We start from the raw sequence: 18,731 nt of genomic DNA, 5'->3' as shown, positions 1-18,731 counted from the left end.
AATAATGATACACAAAATATACATTTGATTTGAATACAATTCTCAGATATTGAGTTATTACTCGATATTGTATTAAAATCAAATGTATATTGTTTGTGTCATTATCAAAGACTGAAAGAGATCTATTATGAATCATAATAACATCTTCTGCTAATGGTTTACTCAACGTGGCTTAGGCTGTTTGTCATGGCCTTGTGACTGACGTTAAGCCATTGCCAATGCTGCGTTATGTTATGGAGACTTCAGCCAATATCTCATTTTATAATCTCTTTGTCAGTAGTCATTTAAAGAGGTGCTCAGAGCAGTGGGCAGAGTGCGACCGGCCCTGACCTGGGATATAGACAGGAACACAATGAATCAGGCCTGATCAATGGCCACGTCCACTCATAAATAAGACACTGACAGCCAGTATCCCGCTCACTCCGTCCTCTCACTATGGAGCCCATTGATCGGCCCCTGCTCTTCTCCCCATCCATCACACACACCTGGAGGCTTTATCAAAGGTGTGTGTGTGGGGGGTACAAGTGTGTGTGTGTGTGTGTGTGTGTGTGTGTGCACGTACATATGCATGTGCGTGAATACAGGAGAGAATCAGAGGGTGATGACAGCTCGGTTAAGAAAAATAAATATGAGATATTCTCAGGGTTTTTTCCCTATAAACTTCCACACCAGGCATTTGATTATGCCAGGGAAAACAGCTTATTCATGAAAAGCTGAGAAAAGATCTGTAGTGATTCTGACAAGAGCGACAGAAAGGCAATATTTGAAATATAATTATCTCTCTCAACTGCAAGGTAGAGGCTCCGAGCGACAAATTCATCATAGGATTTAAGATTATTCTGCGGTGCCATAAAAACCTACAGCCCCATTTCATATTATTTACTGTTTCACTCTTACATCACCTAGTCTATTCTTATTTTGGGAGGTTAAACTATATTCTCTGACACCCCTTCCTTGAAGTCATCATGACCTCCCCAATTACAACACACCCCAGAAAGGGGGTCTTTTGAAGAAAACCACTAATTTGCCAAAGGCATGGGTTAGAAGCCCTTGAAAGTTTCTATTGACTGGCACAGCCACATCCAACTGTACAGAGCATTTGTGCTAGCACTCCTCAGGAAGATGTCACAGAGAATGTCCCTGTCAAGAATGGCCCTGTGACAAAGACTGGCACTAAGAGTACTTAAAAGCCCTGTCCATGACATACCTTCTGGCTATTTCTTCACAGGGCCGCATACTGTGTGTGTGTGTGTGTGTGTGTGTGTGTGTGTGTGTGTGTGTGTGTGTGTGTGTGTGTGTGTGTGTGTGTGTGTGTGTGTGTGTGTGTGTATGTGTGTGTATGTGTGTGTGCATTATTGTGTACTATCGGTCATACACTATTGTGTGTGTGTGTACTTTTGTGTTCAGAGCAGAAGCAGAGGCGGGTGTATGGAGGTGACAATCACACAGTCCCAGATCCTATAGTGTGTGGAAGTGGCTGGTAGTGTACACAACGTTCCAGTTTCCCCAGACTTCAGAGTAGTTGATCTGAAAGACATTATTTTGGCAGACCACCAGCTATGCTCTCAGACGAGGGCGCTTGGATTAACATGTCTCCTCACCTGAAAATCTTTTCTGGCGTTTGCTCCCCTGTGACGAGGTCATACCCCTTCTCCAGGTTAGTGTAGGGCCAGGGACTGGGGAGAGAGCAGGGAGGAAGAGGACCATTCTATGTATACACTGAACAATGCACATTTATAAACACACTCTTCTTATACATTCATGCACGATCAAAAGAAGCTAAATTGCAGAGGCAAAATCAGAGGCAGGAAAATGTTAATACACCATATTACAAAACGAATAGATTAATAAGTAAGTGAGTTGATATACAGTACAGGTTTCTGCTCAGTACAACATAGTTATGCAAGGTCATGTTATACAATTAGGTCTGGCTTTAAATACCAAAGATGATCCTCCTTTACTCCTGAATTGGCGAAATGGGATTGGATCTGTGATTGGTGGGTAGGGACCGAGTTCATGATGATGATAGGAGATTTGCATAGCTAGAGGAGGCTGACGTTTTATTGGCCCAGCTGTTGGGCCAGTCGAGTTAATTAGCATGCAGAGTCTAAGTCAGGAAGAGGGCTTACACTTGACTGGGCACAAGGCGAGGTGATGAATGTCTCATCTCCCTCTCCCTCTCTATCTCTCTCCCTATCTTACCCTCTCCCTCTCTCTCGCTCTCCCTCCCTTCTCTCCCCCTATCCCTCCCTCCCTCTCCATTTCACTTTTGCTCTCTCCCGCCCCATCTCACTCTGCCTCTCTTCTCCTCTTGTCTCGTCTGTGAGGTGACAGTGAGTGTGCAGGGCAGAGCCGGCAGGACTCACCCTTCGTTGCGTCCCCAGTCACTGCGAACACAGAGATGTTTATGCACCAGGTCAGTGGAATAGCCCTCATGACAGCTGCATTCACCTGCAGGATGGGGGGGAACAAAGTGACAGATATATGAATTCCTCCTGCAGCCGAATAAATTACCCCGTGTGTCTTCCAGGGCCTCCCTGCTCATCCATAATTAGGCAATAATCAGTTCATCAGTTGGCATTGGACTTAGTTTGGCAGCTACTGCTCAACACCAACCTACCGCCTCTTCTCTAACAATAGCAAGCCTCACCTCAATCTCCACCTCAGACTTGCTGGAACTCTAAACTGGAGTAAATACGCCCCCCTACAACTTCAACACTCACCCCTGGCATGTTCTGATCCACCCATGGTGTCTTATAAACTTTACATTCTCTTTATTCTAGACACTGTCTGGCCATGAACATTTAACCCCAAACACTCTGGGTTAAAAAAACACTGTGGGGCTCCCGAGTGGCCAGCGGTCTAAGGCACTGCATCACTACAGATCCGAGTTTGATCCCGGGATGTGTCGCAGCAGGCCGCGCCTGGGAGACCTATGAGGATGTGCACAATTGGCCCAGCACCGTCCGGGTTAGGGGAGGGTATGGCAGGCCGGGATGTCCTTGTCCCATTGCGATCTAGCGACTCTTGTGGCGGGCCGGGCGCATGCACGCTGACACGGTCACCAGTTGGACTGTGTTTCCTCCGACACATTGGTGCATCTGGCTTCCGTTTTAAGTGAGCAGTGCGGCTTGGCAGGGTCGTGTTTCAGAGGACGCATGGCTCTCGACCTTCGCCTCTCCTGAGTCCATACAGGATTTGCAGCGATGGGACAAGTCTGCAACTACCAATTGGATATCACAAAATTGGGGAGATAAAGGGGCAAAAAGTTACAATTTTTTTTTTATGTAATCAAACCTCTCCACTCTTGACTCCCAGTACTCTCTCCACCCCAAAATCAACAAGAACAACTTTTCAAACCAATGCTGTAACAAGCTCTAATCTCTAACAGCACTCTAACATCAACCCTGTACACATCTACCACAATTATCTAGTTACTCTCTACTTCACTCCCTCCATCCTTAACAACCCTCCTCTACAACAAACCTTCATGTTCTCTCCCTGACTCCATCTCTACCACCACCCATTCCCGAACTCTCTCTCACCTGGCATCTAACTACATGTACTTCACACCCAGTCCTCTCTTAATGATGCCCACCAGATGTATTCTCTGAGGAAAAAGCATGTATTTACCTCTACAATGCACCACACATCCACAGAGGCCATCCTGTACAGTATTCTCCTTCTATTTTGTAAGCAACTCCTATGAAATTGTAGATATATCGGTAGGAAGTACCATCACAACAATATAACATATGACTGTGGTACATCTTGGTGTGATGTATACTTGAAATGGCCAGACTTATTTCTCTTGACCCATCCCTCTATCAACTAAACCACCATTCCTTTTCACTTTGGACCCGCAACATTTTCAATGGCACAAAGCAAACATTAAATTCATAGCTTTTATGGTAGACTACTGTATGACAAAAGCATTGCCATAGAGGAAACAGTGCCTTTGAAAAGATAGATGCCAAGGATAAGGGGGTGGTGCTCTGAAAAGGTAGTGTTCCATAGCATAACATAAACAGTGCAATGACACTTCGCTAAAAGAGCAAAGGTGTAAAGCAAAGTGAATTATGAATCTGCACATACTGTATCTACAAAACAACTAAAAAATAAAGAATGAATGCAAAGTCAACAAAAATTGAGAAGATTAAAATGCGGCTTTTGATACTCATTGTATCTTTTTCCCTCTCACCCCTGCTCAGATGAAAGCATCCAAGGCAGGGGGGAAATGGTACAGTATGGCACATGATGCATCTTTCATTTCACATGTTTTTAATCCATACAGAATCATAGCAGGGGGAAAGCGCCAGGCCTGTTCAACCCAGGCCCCAGGCCTCAGGGAGCTGATTTATGATCTCTCAGTAGATTTGAGGCGGCAGATTCATAAAACATAAAAACATATCTAAAAAACAAACACTGATGAAGGGGAAAGCTCCCTCTGTGTCTTCTGCCATTCAGGCATTATCACTGCTCTGTGGTTTACATTGCCTCTCATCCCAACCCAGCTCTGAGTCTACTGCAGAACATTGTGTTTCTCAACACTCTGATGTTACAGAAATAAGTTGTTTTCTATGGGCCTATGGAACATCTTGAGCTGCGGAGTGAGGGACTAATACACGCATTATCGCTGCACTATGGTTCAGGCTGCCTCTCATCCACCAAAACCCCAGTCTACTGCTGAACAATTTGTTCCTGAATGTCACTCTGTTGTTACAGAACTATACAGTGTTTTGCTATGGACCTATATAACCATTTGAATTGGGGGAGTGGGTAACAAATGTCTGTTGTCAAATGACCTCCGCTGGGGGCACTTGAGTCTTACTGACAAGAACATGATGATCACATTGTTTATCTAACTGCAGACAATTCTTTCTCAGGGAGAATACCTTCCTACCTTTGATATTCTCCTCCTCACCTCTTACTTGTTGAAATGTATATGGTATGTTCACTACTCATTTTTTCATTAACCTCATTTAAGTTTTTTTGGTAAATATTTTCTTAACTATTTCTTGAACTTGATTGTTGGTTAAGGGCTTGTAAGTAAGCATTTCACGGTAAGGTCTACACCTGTTGTAATCGGTGCATGTGACAAATATAATTTGATATGATTTGATAATATTCAAATGATAGTCAGAGTGAAAAACACAATAAACAAAATAAAAAAACAGTTCTTACTCAGTATCTATATAATAATAATTTGGCGGGTGCTTATATCTGTCCTATTTCACATATGTACAAGTGTGTATTAATTGAATTCCAAATTTCAAAAACGCCGCTTTACCCACATGTGTTCTGGCTCTGGCCCAACCCATTGGATTCTGAGACCAATCAGACGGTCTAGAATGGATTTCCATTCTAGAAATCTTCGGGAGGGACTCAGATCCAAACTCACTGAGGAGAGGAATCGTCTGTGGGCATGGCGTAGCGTTTTGGCCGGAGCAAGGAGTTTTGGTAGCCAGTCAATGATTTCATATGGTCAAACTGCAATTATGGAGATTTGTGCACAGTTGTGCATTGCTCCATATGCACCACTAGTGTGAAAAGCCTATAAAAATTGTCATTGGCGGTAAAAGTCGACCATAACATTAGCATTGCACAGAATAACCGTCCTGTTGACTGGCCCATGGTCCCTCATGGGGTTATAACACTGAAATAAATATATTAACAGGAGTCATGAAACACCATTCACATTTTATCACCAAGTTCTTAATAATTCATTAAGTGAGTTTATGAGCCGGGGACATAACGGATTCAGGCACAATCACCTTGGCTAGCAGGGAACAGCTACTGCCTTAATGATGTGAGAATGTGCACCACTTTCTTGTGTTGCTAGCTACCTGCTGAATGGCAGAGACAAATTGAAAGGCCTTGATGTCGGAGGTGAGAGCTTCCTTTTCTCATAAAGGAACATTTTATCCTTGTTTAATCAGAAGCTTTTTATGAGTATTTTTTTTTTACTAATATGAATATTGTACCTGTAACCACTCCAACAAAAAATGCCAAAACAAAACTAAATGTTGTCATCAAAAAAAGGTCATATGTTGAGGGATGAGAAATCAGACCAATTAATTCAGGAATTTCATAAATGTAAGGCAATTATAGAGTCTAAAGTACCGGGGCTGGGTTTCTACTAAGCTGACATATGGAGTTTTTTTTAAGTTGTTCATACCAAGGATAATTTAACTATTTGATTTTACATTTTAAGACCCCTGTAGGTATACATTTTTTTATTAGTTGATGAAACATTGAATTTTGCCTTACTAAATCACAACAAAGTATGTTTTAAAGTGTCTGTCCTATATCTAAGAGAGATAATCGAAAGGTCAGGAAATCATTTCAATATTTTTTTTTTACCCATATTTAAAGGGATACTTCAGGACTTCCCCAGAGTCAGATGAACTTGAATGAATAACATTGTTATGTCTCTGTCCACTATGAAGAAAGTTAGCGGTAGTTTCGCAAGCCAATGCTAACTTGTACTTCTCTCCAGCATCTTCCTCTCTCGCTCTCTTTCTGGATCTATCGCTATCTCTCGCTTTCTTTCTCTCTCACACATTCACACACACAATTCTTGCCCTGCATTTCTCACTCGCTCATCTCATCTCTAAAATCTTCACAACAAACTCTTTCATAAATGCTTTTGGCAACCAGAATCCCTCATCAGCGCATTTCTTGTTTTCTAAATGAATGCCAAAATGAAAACAGTAGAGTGAGCGTTAACTGGAGACTAGGGCTGTTGCGGTAACCATATTACCGCCACACCAGCGGTCACGAGTCATGAAGGTAGTCAAATTCCATGTGACCGTTTAGATATGGTAATTAGGCTTCTCCAAGCTCTGATGCTGCTGCTGGTCATTAGTAGCCTACCAAACTTACTAACTGCCTGGGACTCAGCACTCTGTTGTCCCTCTAATCACTCTGACATCAATGCAAACGCATTTGAAAATCTAATCAAACACTTCATGAGTGCCCATGAGCTCATGTTGCACAATATTTCTATAGGCTATGCAATTGAGTGATGGCCTCTATTAAAAAGAGGACGATCCCTTCAGCTTTCTATAGGCTATGCCTACTATATTTATTTCTTTACTTTCCTAATATTAAGCACACAACCTTACAACAGGAGTATAGCCTACCTGGCTGTCATTAAAATAAACGGGGAAAAGTGTCCTCCATTCGTTATTTAAGTGCACAGACTAAATAATTTTTTCCCGCTGCCCGTTTCGATACAGGTGCATGATAATGGTCCATTCTAAATCAAAACAAATGTCACACATATATTATTTAGTATATGTAAAGACAAGATTAAATAAAGAATGGTCTGATGGGTGACAATTCTAGCCTATCACCTGTGAATTATATATTATCACTTGTGAATGATGCCCAGCGTAAGAAACAATGCCTTTTTTTTGCTACTTTTTTTAATCATAGTCACACACCTCATGTAGCCTAGCCCATAGGCCTATATGCTTTAATAGGGTTCGTATCACAACTAAAGTGGCCAAGTAACCTCTTAAAATTAAGCACATTACTCTGCTTTAGAAGGGGTGTAGAGCCTAAGTGGTACACATAAGCAGTGCGTGAGTTTCAAGTTTGGGGAAGATAATTTTCACCATAAAAATGCACCTTTATAATAAAAGCATTACATGCATAATTGCATTTGTGGTCACTTTTGATAATGGTGTTTTCCGCTAATGGAACATTCACGCTTATAGCCTACTGCCATGTGCGCATTGATGTGCTTATAATGTGAAGAAATAGCCTAAAAGTGCAACATTTTAAGCTAAACGTTCTGATCTGTTGGGTCGGCCACATTGCATAATTTTTTGTTGTTGTTGATGCTAGTGGTTGTATTAATTTGTTATCTATCTCACAGAACAGAATAGGTTGACTTTTGTACTATGGGGGATAGTAGATTGACATAGGCTAGTGCCTCTGCTGTTCGTTAGGCCTACTCATCTTGTTGGCTGACGAAAAGTAAATGTGGACAGTTCTTCCAATATCTTCAATATGCACCTCGGAATTGTATACGGACACGCGCAGTTGCGTCCCAGATGTTTCTGACTTGTGAGAAAGACCCGATCACGTGAGGGTAGAGCCATGTGAGAGAGAGACGCTTTGGATTGAGCAGCACAGTCAGGGAGAAGGGCACAACGCAGCACTCCGGGCAGCAAAAAGCATGGATTTTTCTTTAGGGTGCATTAGGGCCACAAACGCATTATCAAGTGCTTGTAAAATTGTGGAGAAAATACTTATATTTTGTTCAGCTTTGTTCAATTGTATTCTTCATACTATAAAATAATATAAAATAATGCCACGGAATACTAAGCCGATCCTGTAGGCTAAATGAACTAGTGTAGCCTACAGCCATTTGGCATAGCCACATCAGGGCCTAACATAAGGACAACTCAGAGAATGCAATTATTTTCTTCTGAAATAGACTACATTTTCATCATATCATGCCTCTTTAGACCAGTCTAAAATAAATAATCGATTATTTGTGAAGGTGTAGGCTATATTACATGGATTTATTAGACTTTTTAAAATGGCTTGTAGGCTATGTGTGGAATCCAGGAGATGCTAAATGTGTTTGTTAATTAACGGTTAATTACCGTGAGACCGACAGTTATTTGCTTGACAATCACCAGCTGACTAAATTTGGAGACCAGTAACTGATCATCTCCCTCCTTCTCTTTCCCTGCAGCCAACCTGAAGTGACTAATGACACGTTTCATTAGAACGCTTTCCCTATCTTGCACAGGCCATGTGGACCATTTTCACATTTCAAGGTTCACAGCATGGACACAGGAAAGAGATATTGTTGTCCCGATGCATATTTCCACCGTTACACCATTCCAGGGGGGAAGAAAATCTGTGTCTGGACCTTGAGGAGATTCATCCTCGACATCAACTATTGGGAGGGTGGGGTAGTGGACTGGATAAATAGGGCTGATAAAGCCGGAACGTTCCAAAACGACCTAGCCATTTCAGCACCTATTAGTTGTGGTAGGAACCTCGGAGTATTTGTTGGTGGAGAAAACGAAGGGAGGGAAAGAAGGGAAGTTGGGCTTGGGTTTTCATGAAATCCTGAACGAGAGAGGTGATGCTATTTCACATGTATCCTCCCCGTGCTGAGATGTGCTAATGTGGCCGATGGCTGGAGGAGCAGGTGGTGTGGCATTACTGATAAGCCGGAGGGATTTATCTAGAGTGTGTGTGTGTGTTTGTGTGTTTGAGCGTGTGGGTGCGTGTATGCCTTTGTGTGTGTCCAGGTGCCTGTGCGTGTGTGTGATTGAGCTGGCCCCGGACCAAACCCATTCACACGCCACTGAGGCAGAAGGAGACATCCGTATACACAGGGCCAGTGGAGCCATGTCATTCAGCCATTGACTTCCACTGTGATACCTCACATGAGATGAGGATGATAGTTAAGGCAGGGAGGAAGAGGCCAGGAGATTGTTTATCAAGCCAGGATGACACAATGGTGTGGTAATGACAGTGATGGTAGGCTGGGTGGCATTAAAGGATGGTGGAGTGACACAGAGACAGTGTTTGAGGTAGCTGAGTAAAATGACTGCAGCTGGCCAACTGGTGATACAACACAGAGGAGATGTAAAGTGAAATGTGTTTTCTTATAGGAGTATAGGAGTGTGCTTGTAATTACAACGTGCACCCTTTATTGGGTAAATAAAGTATTTTGAAAGGAATTTAATTGTTTGTTGATTGATCTGATACATTCTCCCACTCAATTCTGATTCCCCAACAACAACTTTAGACTTACACATCTCTATGTTAAAAGGAGAGGGAACTAAAATCTCATCTGTCATTAATACAGCATCTCCAAAAGAACGTCCCTCTCTGTTATCGGGGTTCTATTGAAGCCTCATCACCACAAATATTTTATCTTGCTTTGAGGCATGCGTTCAGGACCCCCGCCTCAGATAATGCCTTTGCGTAGTATTTTCATAATAGATGTGTTATCAGGTGGTGCGTGTTTGCTTTCTTGAAAGTCTTCGGGCTTTATCTCCTTCTCAGGCATTTGACTTTAATTCGGTGCAGAGGCAAGTTCACACGGCCAGGAAATGAATTTAGATCCCCTCGCCGCGCCTTTTTTTTTTTCAATGACAGCTTATCAGGCGCTCCTCATTCTCCAGCAGTGGTTCGTTTACAAAACTGCACATTGCACCGATTGTTTCCCAGGCCTTACTGTGAGCCAGTAAAGACAAGTTGGAATGAGTGAGCGCAGATGATGTCAGGGCTAGGGGTTAGGGGACTTGTGTAGTGTGCATTTTTAGGTTTTGGAAGGAGTGGTGGATGGATAAAGGCAGGTGTTTAGCTAGGCAACGTTGAAGAGACAGGATCTGCTAGTAAACCCACATAACAACTGGTCCATTCACACATCATCTGGAGCATATTTTAGAAGCAGCTGATTTGTAATAAAAGTAAACACTGCTTCTGTAGATAAACCGCTCATATTGTTTACCAAAGCATCACTGCATGGATATGAATGCAAATTGATTCAGCTTTATAAAGTTGAAATATTCTGAATTAAGAGAGAAAAAGCTCAACAATAAGCAATTCTGGTGACAGAGGACCATATCAAAACCAAAGAGTGTGAATTGAATCTCACAAATCTACCCCTAAAATACATTCTCACATTCAGTAACTACAAGAGAGTTAAATATACATGTACATCACTTTAACAAAGCTGTACTTCAGTGTTCTGAACATTCAGAACACCTGCTCTTTCCATGACATATTCCATGACCAGGAGAATCCAGGTAAACGCTATGATCCTTTACTGATGTCACTTGTTAAATCCACTTTAATCAGTGTAGATGAAGGGGAGGAGACCGGTTAAATAAGGATTTTTAAGCCTTGAGACAATTGAGACATGGATTGTGTATGTGTGCCATTCAGAGGGTGAATGGGAAAGAAAATATTTAAGTGCCTTTGAACGGGGTATGGTAGTAGGTGCCAGGTGCACAGGTTTGTGTCAAGAACTGCAACGCTGCTGGGTTTTTCACGCTAAACAGTTTCCCATATGAATGATCAAGAATGGTCCATCACCCAAAGGACTTCCAGCCAACTTGACACAAATGTGGGAAGCATTGGATTCAACATTGGCCAGCATCCCTGTGAAACGCCCCGACGAACTGAGGCTTTTCTGAGGGCAAAAAGGATGTGAACTCAATATTAGGAAGGTGTTCTTAATTTGGTATACTCAGTGTAAATTCCTCTAAGAGTTCTCTCACACACGCTCGGCTGCTTGTGTAAGAAAAAGGGGGCTAGCTCGCTGAAAGCTATCATTTCAATTATGTCGAAACAGCCCTGCTCTTTTTCCCATCTCCATTTTCTCCCTTCATTCGCTGTACCACAATCATGCTTTTCACAGAAACACAAAACACCATACGGGCTCTAGGCAAACGGAACAAAGACCCACTGAGAAGAAAACAGCATAAAGATAGTGTGTCTCCATCTCCTCTCTACTGGGTCCACTTGTGTGCTGGAAGACACAGATGAAAACATGAGAATGTGCTCTTTTGAGGAATGACTTTAATTTCCCTGTCTGAGAAGAGATGAGAAGCCTCCAAAGAGAGGCTGTACATTTGTTGCCAATTACTGACTGAAACAATCTTTTTAATTTGGAGAGAGAGAAAGAGAGAGAGAGAGAAAAAGAGAGAGAAGGGGGTAGGGAGAATGCTATGTGCCGTATAACTGTCCATATACTGAAAACATAGCCTTGAAAATGTAGAGGACATAGAGGAGACAAATAGATCTGCTGAGAAGCATGCTAATTTTGGTAGGTTGAATGTCTTAGCTAACATGGCATACCCACATTATTAGTAACAGCACAAGAAAAGAGCCCGCCAAGAAGATTACAAACAGTACTTAAGATTCTCTGAAAAAGTAATAGCTGTATTGTCTAAAATAGCTTACCTTTCAAATACATCGATGTTTCCCAATTTAGCAGAATAGTTGTCTAGGTACTGTATGTTCAGGACAGAGTCTAGTATACTGTATGATTTACCTTCCTCACCATGACACAGACAGAGAGTGCTGCCAGTGCCAAGTCCATCAGTAGTAGTTTATGTGTGATGTGTTGAGTGGCCTCCTACTGTATTCCATTATGCATCAGCCCTCAACATGCCCTTGTCTGGGGTGATATAAATTGCACCTACATTACAGCATGTAATCCATGTTAATAAACTTAGACTGACTCTACTACAGTAGGACAGGGGGAAGTATCCCACCCAGGGGACCAGACACGTTCTACCATCTGTGCTTTTACTGTGTTTTTTTGTAGGTTTTTGGGATTGGGTCCACATAAAATAATTAATTTGAGGATAAGCCAAATGAAAACTTAGTGCTAAACTGCTTTTGTGTTGTGGATTTCTTGTGGGTTCAAATAAACAACTGTGTGGAACAGAACAATATGTTTTACTGATGGTTCAAACAACAATATCCTATATATTGACCCCCGATAGAACAGGTGTTGACAGAAACTGTTACAAACGTCCCATTATAGCCCCTTTACGTGTCCGGTTAGTTCTCCTACCCAGGACTCAACAGGCCTGCAGTGAAACATTTCCAGACGACTTCCTTTACGAGACAAAGAATCCAGATTGATGATTATAACACAATGTGATGGTTCTCCACCCCGGCGAGATTATTTCTCTCACGGCTGAGTTTCTTAGGCAAAGCAAAGTCTCTCTCTGCTTACTCTGTGAGAAGTAGATTAAAAACTAAAGTGACACTTCACATTTGCATGAAAATCGCCCTTCAATGCACACCAGTCATTAAGTGGGGGTAATTGAAAAAGAAAAATTGAGGAGCGAATCAACACATCTGGTGAATCGGTGATTCTGTACCATGACTCTAAGTAGCGAGGGATAGGGCTTTGATAGCGCTCCAACCCATTGAGTCTAATGGTCATTAGCAAGGAGTCTTCTACCTCTTTGTTGGCCATAAATACCGGAGCATGAGCCATTAGGTTGGACTATAGTGGCCCATGTTGACTGATTTAATAAGGGAGAGCAATTGTTCAATTTCAAATCCTACTAAAGTTGGCCAGGCGTCTGGCCCATGTGTGACTGCCTGCGAGCGTGAGTGATGGAGTGGTTATGCAAAATGTGTCAAGGCTGTGGGTAACTGGTGAAAGGAGTCAGGCGCAGGAGAGCTGAGATACGTGGACAAGGTATTTAATTTTTAAAAAAACACCAGTATAAACACAATACTATGGTGCTGGAAAAATACCGGTACCACAAAATAATCGGGCGTAATAACAAAACCCGGTAACAATATACCAGCCGTCAGATACAGCCTTACAATAAAACAAACACGCAGACAAACATGGGGGAAACCAGAGGGTTAAATAATGAACATGTAATGGGGGAATTGACACCAGGTGTGTAAAAAACAAAGACAAAACAAATGGAAAATGAAAAGTGGATCGGTGATGGCTAGAAGGCCGGTGACGTCGACCACCGAACGCCCCTCGGAACAAGATGTACCGACTACGGCAGAAGTCGTGACAAAATGTGTGTGTTATCCATTGAAACATGGCAAGTGATCGTTTGGACGGTGGAGGTGTCAAAGAGTTTAAACACACAACGGAGCGTAAAGTTGAAAGGCACGTGTTCATATGGAGCCAGATATATAGTTAATAACCAAGTTATATTTATAGTCAAGTAATAGTCAAGTATATACTAAGGCCCTGTTTCTCCTGATGCCAGGATAAACTATTGGCCCTATAATCAAACAGGAACTTCAGCCTACCATAAAAATGACATCACCATTCCCATCAAGCCTCAAACTATCAGAATCATTCTTGAGACCTTGCCATCTTTCAAGAGACCACTTGCCCTCCTAGACCCCCCAAATATTCCCGATACAGCATCAGAGAGCCTTATTCTATAGGGCTCTCTGATGTTCCGGAGTTCCAGGGTTTACGCAAATGCAGCAGAAACCCGTGGAGTAAGACATTTACATTTACATTTACGTCATTTAGCAGACGCTCTTATCCAGAGTGACTTACAAATTGGTGCTTTCACCATATGATATCCAGTGGAACAACCACTTTACAATAGGACATCTATATATTTTTTGGGGGGGAGGGTAGGGGGAGGGTTAGAAGGATTACTTAATCCTATCCCAGGTATTCCTTAAAGAGGTGGGGTTTCAGGTGTCTCCGGAAGGTGGTGATTGACTCCGCTGTCCTGGCGTCGTGAGGGAGCTTGTTCCACCATTGGGGTGCCAGAGACACCCCATTTCACTGCCTCTCCTTCACTTTTATGAGGCTAACCTTTACTGTTTACTTAGCTTAGCCGCAGCGCTAATTCATCATCACTCATAATAACTCACATCAGACATCTTTTAGGGTCTCAGGGGGCTCCTTATAGACTTCAGTATTGGTGTGAAAAGAAAGGGGTCTGCGATAGGGAAGTATCAAAGCTATCAGACAGCAAGTCTAAATGTCAGCACTCTGGGCCCAGCGCTGTGCTAAAAGCACATTGAGAGGATGTGGTGAGGAGAGGAGGGTAATATTCTCCACACAGTACTCTGTGACATTGGCTACTCTTATCTGTTTGACTCCTAACCGGGGCTGGCGGGGGTTGAATGAGACCCAGAGCCAGAGATTAGCACTGAAGGTCAAGAGCAAATAAATGTATTTGCCGTAGAGATCCCATCAGCGGCTAAACCTCAGCCAGATGTGTTATATATCACCAAATCTTGAGACAATTCTTTCTTTCCCAAGGAACTCTCTGGAGATTGCAGCAGGGACATATACATGTATGTGTGTGTGTGTGTGTGTGTGTGTGTGTGTGTGTGTGTGTGTGTGTGTGTGTGTGTGTGTGTGTGTGTGTGTGTGTGTGTGTGTGTGTGTGTGTGTGTGTGTGGTTGTTCTTCTATTTTCGTAGGGACCTGAAATCCCCAAATTTCCCCACAAGGATAGTAAAACAAGGAAAATGTCCCACGTCCCCATGATGACAAAGGCTATTTTATGCTTAGGGGTTAGGTTTAGGGTTACAATTATGGTTAGGGTTAGGGGTTAGGTTTAGGGTTAGGTGTTAGGTTTAGGATTAGGCGTTAGGTTTAGGGAAAATCGGATTTTGAATGGAAATAGATTTTAGGTCCCCATGCGGATAAAATAACCAGTGTGTGTGTGTGTGTGCCTCTGGCTGTATGCGTGTGTGTGTGTGTGTGTGTGTGTGTGTGTGTGTGTGTGTGTGTTTGTGTCACTAACCCGTCTCTTGGTCACACAGCTGTTCACAGGGCTCGGTGGTCCTCTGGCCACAGTAGTCTCTGACCCACTGGGTGGAGGAGTTGGTCTGGTAATAAAGGATCAGCTTGGCAGGGTTCAGCCAGTTAGACACGTCCAGGAAACTGCCCATGCTCACCACAAAACTACTTCCTGGAACCAAAAGGGAACAGAACACACTTTTACTCATCACATTTCTCTCAGCAGATCATACTGATGTAGTTTGAAGTACTACAGGATCCTCCATCATTCAACGCTCAGTGTAACATATCCATGTTTATTGGAGTGAAGATCTTTCTACTGCTAACAACCTGGCTATTCTCTTCCTCTTACTAGCTCGATAGGACATAGAACTGGATATTCAAACATGTTCAATGACCCATTAGTTAAAATGTGAAAATAATGAACACCTTATAAAATATCAATATTATGAGGATACAGTTCAATAAAAATATTATCTACAGCACAATTAACAGGTATTGATGCCACTTCCACTTTGAACTCAGGTGATGTGAAGTGATAGGCCAGTCAGTGGTTCACCCATAGAGATCCTATTAAATTACTATAGGGGCTATGTCATAAACTCTCAAAGTCCCGGAATGGGGTGAAAATGGCAGCCATATTGGTCAGGGAAAAAATCCAAAACAGTCTAATTGGAATGAATGGCAGAAGAGGCATAATGCTGTTTTTACTTATGCAGGAAAATAAAACAAAGGCATGTGATATATCAGAAATTGTGTAATAGAATTATTGCCAACCTAAAATATTCATGTCCATTCTAGTATTCTAATTCCTAATTCTATGGGTTCACCAATCAGCCCAGGGAACAGTGTAATAGGGTGCTGAGTGATTCAATCCCTGATTTACTATTCAGCCGTGCCATTCCTACCACAATCGTTAAACTCCAATCACTAAACGGATTATTCTTAATTGATGCTATTGATTATTTTCTCCAGGGGGAGCAGTGAAGACATTATATTTCTACCGTCTTCAAGGATATAGATTCAAATAACTAGCACTATGCATGTTTGTAGTGTGTCCGTGTGTCTGTTTGCGTTCTCGAGACAGGAGAAAGTGAGAAAGAGACAGAGAGAGAGAGAGAGAGGGGAGGAGCAAAAGAGAAAGTCACAACCCACTCTGCAAAAACTGGTGGAATCAACATTGTTTCCACATCATATCAACCCAAAAAATCTAAAAAAGATTGACCCCCCCCCCGCCCTTATATCTGTTGGTGGGGTCTCTGCTCTGCATTTGTTGGGTATTTACACTCCTGAGCCCACTCAGCTCCCTGATAATATCCCCCAATCTGACTGAGTTAGCACCAGTCTGCCACGGGTGGCTGATGAGGGATATTTCTGCCCCCCATTCGCTGCCATTAAATGGCGGCCGTGCGTTTACTATCTTAACTACAAATGCTCCCAGCGTCCACCAGGAGCAAAAAAACATTGTGCTCAGGACAGCACTTCACCAAAATAATATCAACCTTAGTCTGGGGGACTAAGGCATCGGTGACCAGACTACCTGTTCTGTTCTGCTGATGTGTTGGACGCACAGCTTTAGAAGATAAGCGAGTGGCTAATTAAATTGCTTGGGCTCTTCATAATCACTCTCCTCCTTCCATCCATCCCTCCCCATCTCTCCCCTGGCCCTTTAGCTTACGGCGAGGAATGGGGAGTCCTGGTATCTTGCCAACTCCAGACCTATACCCATGGACCTCCCATGTCCGAAGACCTCTCAGTCAGGATGGAAGTGTAAATACTCTGGAAACTGGAGTAATTATCTAGTAACTTTTCCTATTCTGTCAGGATGCATGTGGTTTGTCCCCTGATGCAGTTTTTACAGTGTGTGCATGTTTATCTAACAGTGGTCCATAGAAATGCATAGCAATTATGACTGTATTGTTTGTTCCAGCCTAATTAACAAGGATTAATGTAGTATCTCTCAATTATGTGACGTACTTACTATAGAATGTTGTAGTATACTGTAGAATGCTATAGTAAATACTACAGCATTTAATTTGCATATACCCTGCCCATTCCCCTCCCCTATATCACAATTTCTGCCAGAAGCGCTGAACAATCCTTTCAGAACCCAGTCCTATGTACAAGTTATAGCACATTTTCTCTTTTAGTATTTCTCCAGTAGGTTTCCTCAAGGAGAAAGACTCCACTTATATGTCAAACATAATAAAACCAATAACATTGTAAATACTACAGTAATGTCAGCAAAAACACTACAGTAAATACTACAGTATAAAACATTATGCAAAAACACTAAAGTATTTACTATAGTATATACACTAGTTATTTTACTACAGTATTTATACTATAGTTAACTGCAAATACTACAGTATACTGTGGGAGAGAGAGAGAGAGTAGTTAGATGAGGAAGTTTATGGGGGATACTAACCGTCGGCAACAAAGTGTTCGGGCACATGGAGAGTAACCTTGACGGTGAGAGAGCAGGAGAGCTGCGTGCCGTAAACCACAGCCAAGACACACGTACTGATGGTGATCAACGTCAGAGTGGCCTTGTTCATCGGGCTGTGTGGACAACCTGAGGGAGGGGGAGACGGGAGTTAGGTCTCACATCAAAACTCAGGGAAGGTGCAGAGAAAACACATGCAAATTATGACTTAATTAAGCTGTTAGGACACAACACAGAAATGAATTCAAAAACAAGAATAAACAGGAATATGAACTCTTTTCTGAAAATGTCTATTTAATCTGAAATGTAGCTTAAATTGATCAGCACCATGTCAAAACCACTTTTGGTGGTCCAAAAACTGTCAAAACAGTTTCATTTCAAACACATTGTTCTTACCACCAAACATTCCCTTTTCACAAAAAACGAACTAGATAAAAACACCACATACACTCCAGTTAGCCTCTGGCTCCTGTAGATGTAGGGGGAGTTGTTGTGTTTTGATTGGAGTTTTGGTGGTGAGCTCAGAACCATCCAGGGTTCTTTCTAAACTGATTTATGAACAGCACAAGGGCTGTAGTCCAGCAGAGGCAATTAATCGTCATGATAAAAGATGTTAAGAAGGCCCAGCCTCTTTCCACCAGTACAACATCTAGTGTTGCTGATAAATGACACCATCATCTCTGACAGCGTTATAGATGGATTGTTTTGGATGCCCTTAGGGTGTCTGTGGGCTTCTCTCCACATTGGGGAGAAAGGGAGCTGAAATGAGCTCATTATCTCCCATAGAGTGGAATTCATCATACAGCAGCACGCAGGTGTCATATCAAGTGCCAGCTTACCAGTCACCAAGGTGAGGGCAGAGCTGTTATTGAGGGTCAATGGAAAGCCTGCTATTTGCTTCTGGATGACGTGTAATGATACAACTTAACTTTTCCTTCCAGTTAAAGCATCTCACCTTGAGCTATACCTCACTTTAACCGCTGGAATCACACATGTTCTGAAACCAACCTTACACATATGGCTCATACTGTGC

The 18,731-nt window shown here is 42.4% G+C and overlaps 1 protein-coding gene across 1 annotated transcript in view; it reads right to left on the bottom strand.

Moving 5' to 3' along the window:
* LOC106565912 (astrotactin-2) overlaps positions 1–18,731 on the bottom strand; it is a 449,250-nt gene that overhangs the window by 215,717 nt on the left and 214,802 nt on the right. Inside the window, exons 6-9 of the mRNA XM_014133602.3 lie at positions 17,681–17,827; positions 15,257–15,424; positions 2,367–2,451; positions 1,602–1,676 (exon numbers count right to left, since the gene is read on the bottom strand). Coding sequence (XP_013989077.2) covers positions 1,602–1,676; positions 2,367–2,451; positions 15,257–15,424; positions 17,681–17,827 — 475 coding nt within the window. The remainder of the gene's footprint in view (positions 1–1,601; positions 1,677–2,366; positions 2,452–15,256; positions 15,425–17,680; positions 17,828–18,731) is intronic.

Source organism: Salmo salar, chromosome 01 (assembly GCF_965601325.2).
Source record: "Salmo salar chromosome 01, fSalSal1, whole genome shotgun sequence".
NCBI classification, from domain to species: Eukaryota; Metazoa; Chordata; class Actinopteri; order Salmoniformes; family Salmonidae; genus Salmo; species Salmo salar.
The sequence above is the reverse complement of the archived record's forward strand: the minus strand, read 5'-3'. Positions and strand labels throughout refer to the sequence as shown.